At 40.5% G+C, this 1,668-nt stretch overlaps 1 protein-coding gene across 1 annotated transcript; it reads left to right on the top strand.

Annotated features, from left to right (window-relative positions):
• Positions 1-972, top strand: LOC136175655 (olfactory receptor 5M5-like). Its single transcript, XM_065945905.1, has one exon. It carries the CDS (start codon positions 7-9, stop codon positions 970-972), a length of 966 nt encoding a protein of 321 aa, XP_065801977.1. The 5' UTR covers positions 1-6.
• Positions 973-1,668: the final 696 nt, after the last annotated feature.

Raw genomic sequence — 1,668 nt, 5'->3', positions numbered from 1 at the left:
AACACCATGTTCAAGGACAACTACACAGAGGTGACTGAGTTTATCCTCGTGGGGCTGACAGACCGAGCTGAGCTGCAGCCTGTCCTCTTTGTGGTCTTCCTAGTCATCTACCTGACCACAGTCTTCGGCAATGTGAGCATGATTTTGCTAATCAGAGCTGACTCAAAGCTTCAGACTCCAATGTACTTCTTCCTCAGCCACCTCTCCTTTGTAGATCTCTGTTATGCCACCAATGTCACTCCTCAGATGCTGGTTCATTTCTTATCTGAGAGAAAAACTATTTCCCGCCTTGGTTGCTTTATACAGTTTGACTTTTTCATTTCCTTGGGGATCACAGGTAGCTATATGCTCACAGTGATTGCCTATGACCGCTACATGGCCATCTGCAAATCCCTGTTATATGGCAGCAAAATGTCCCGAGGTGTCTGTGTCTCCCTTGTTGCTGCTCCTTATATTTACGGCTTTGCAAACGGTCTTGCACAGACCATTCTGATGCTCCGCCTCTCCTTCTGTGGACCCAAGGAAATCAACCACTTCTACTGTGCAGACCCACCGCTCATAGTCCTGGCCTGTTCAGACAGTTATGTCAAAGAGACTGCCACGTTCATTGTGGCTGGATTCAACCTCATGTGTTCTCTCACCATCATCCTCATCTCCTACATTTTCATCTTTACAGCCATTCTGCGTATCCGCTCTGCAGAAGGGAGGCGCAAGGCCTTCTCCACCTGTGGGTCGCACTTGATGGCCCTCTTTGTATCTTATGGGACACGGTTCTGCCTGTATTTGAGGCCGCCTTCTGAGACCTCTGTAGAACAGGGCAAAGTTGTAGCTGTTTTTGCTGTTTTTGTGAGTCCTATGCTAAACCCTTTCATCTACAGCCTTCGGAACAAAGACGTTAAAAGAGTAATAAAGAAAGTGATTCCAGAGAACCTGTTTGTCAAACCATGTTCGAATTTGTTCAGCAGTAGGTAATATTTTTGTATTCTCTGACAAATTAGAGAGACTGTTGAATTAATAAGTCACTTTTTGGCATTGGATTATTTTCTTTTGTAAATCACTTACAAAACTTGAAGGAATCTGTAAGGTCATTACCTTGTGATATTTCACTGTATTTAAAATGAATATCACTATTCCTGCTTTCTGGAGAGATTTAATCATAAATGAGTGTTGAATTTTGTCAAAGGCTTTCTCTGCATCTATTGAAATAAAACCCTAAAGACTCTACCAGAAAATCACTAGAGCTAATCAATGAATATAGTAAAGTTGCAGGATATAAAAGTAACACACAGAAATCCCTTGCATTCCTATACACTAACAATGAAAAAACAGAAAGAGAAAAAAGGAAATAATACCATTCACCATTGCAACAAAAAAAATAAAATACTTAGGAGTACATCTACCTAAAGAAACAAAAGACCTGTTCATAGAAAACTGTAAAACACTGATGAAAGAAATCAAAGAGGACACAAACAGATGGAGAAACATACCGTGTTCATGGATTGGAAGAATCAATATTGTCAAAATGGCTATTCTACCCAAAGCAATCTATAGATTCAATGCAATCGCTATCAAGCTACCAACGATATTTTTCACAGAGCTAGAACAAATGATCTCACAAATTGTATGGAAATACAAAAAGCCTCGAATAGCCAAAGTAATCTTGAGAAA

The sequence above is a fragment of the Muntiacus reevesi genome, chromosome 9 (genome assembly GCF_963930625.1).
Source record: "Muntiacus reevesi chromosome 9, mMunRee1.1, whole genome shotgun sequence".
In the NCBI taxonomy this organism is placed as follows: domain Eukaryota; kingdom Metazoa; phylum Chordata; class Mammalia; order Artiodactyla; family Cervidae; genus Muntiacus; species Muntiacus reevesi.
The sequence above is the reverse complement of the archived record's forward strand: the minus strand, read 5'-3'. Positions and strand labels throughout refer to the sequence as shown.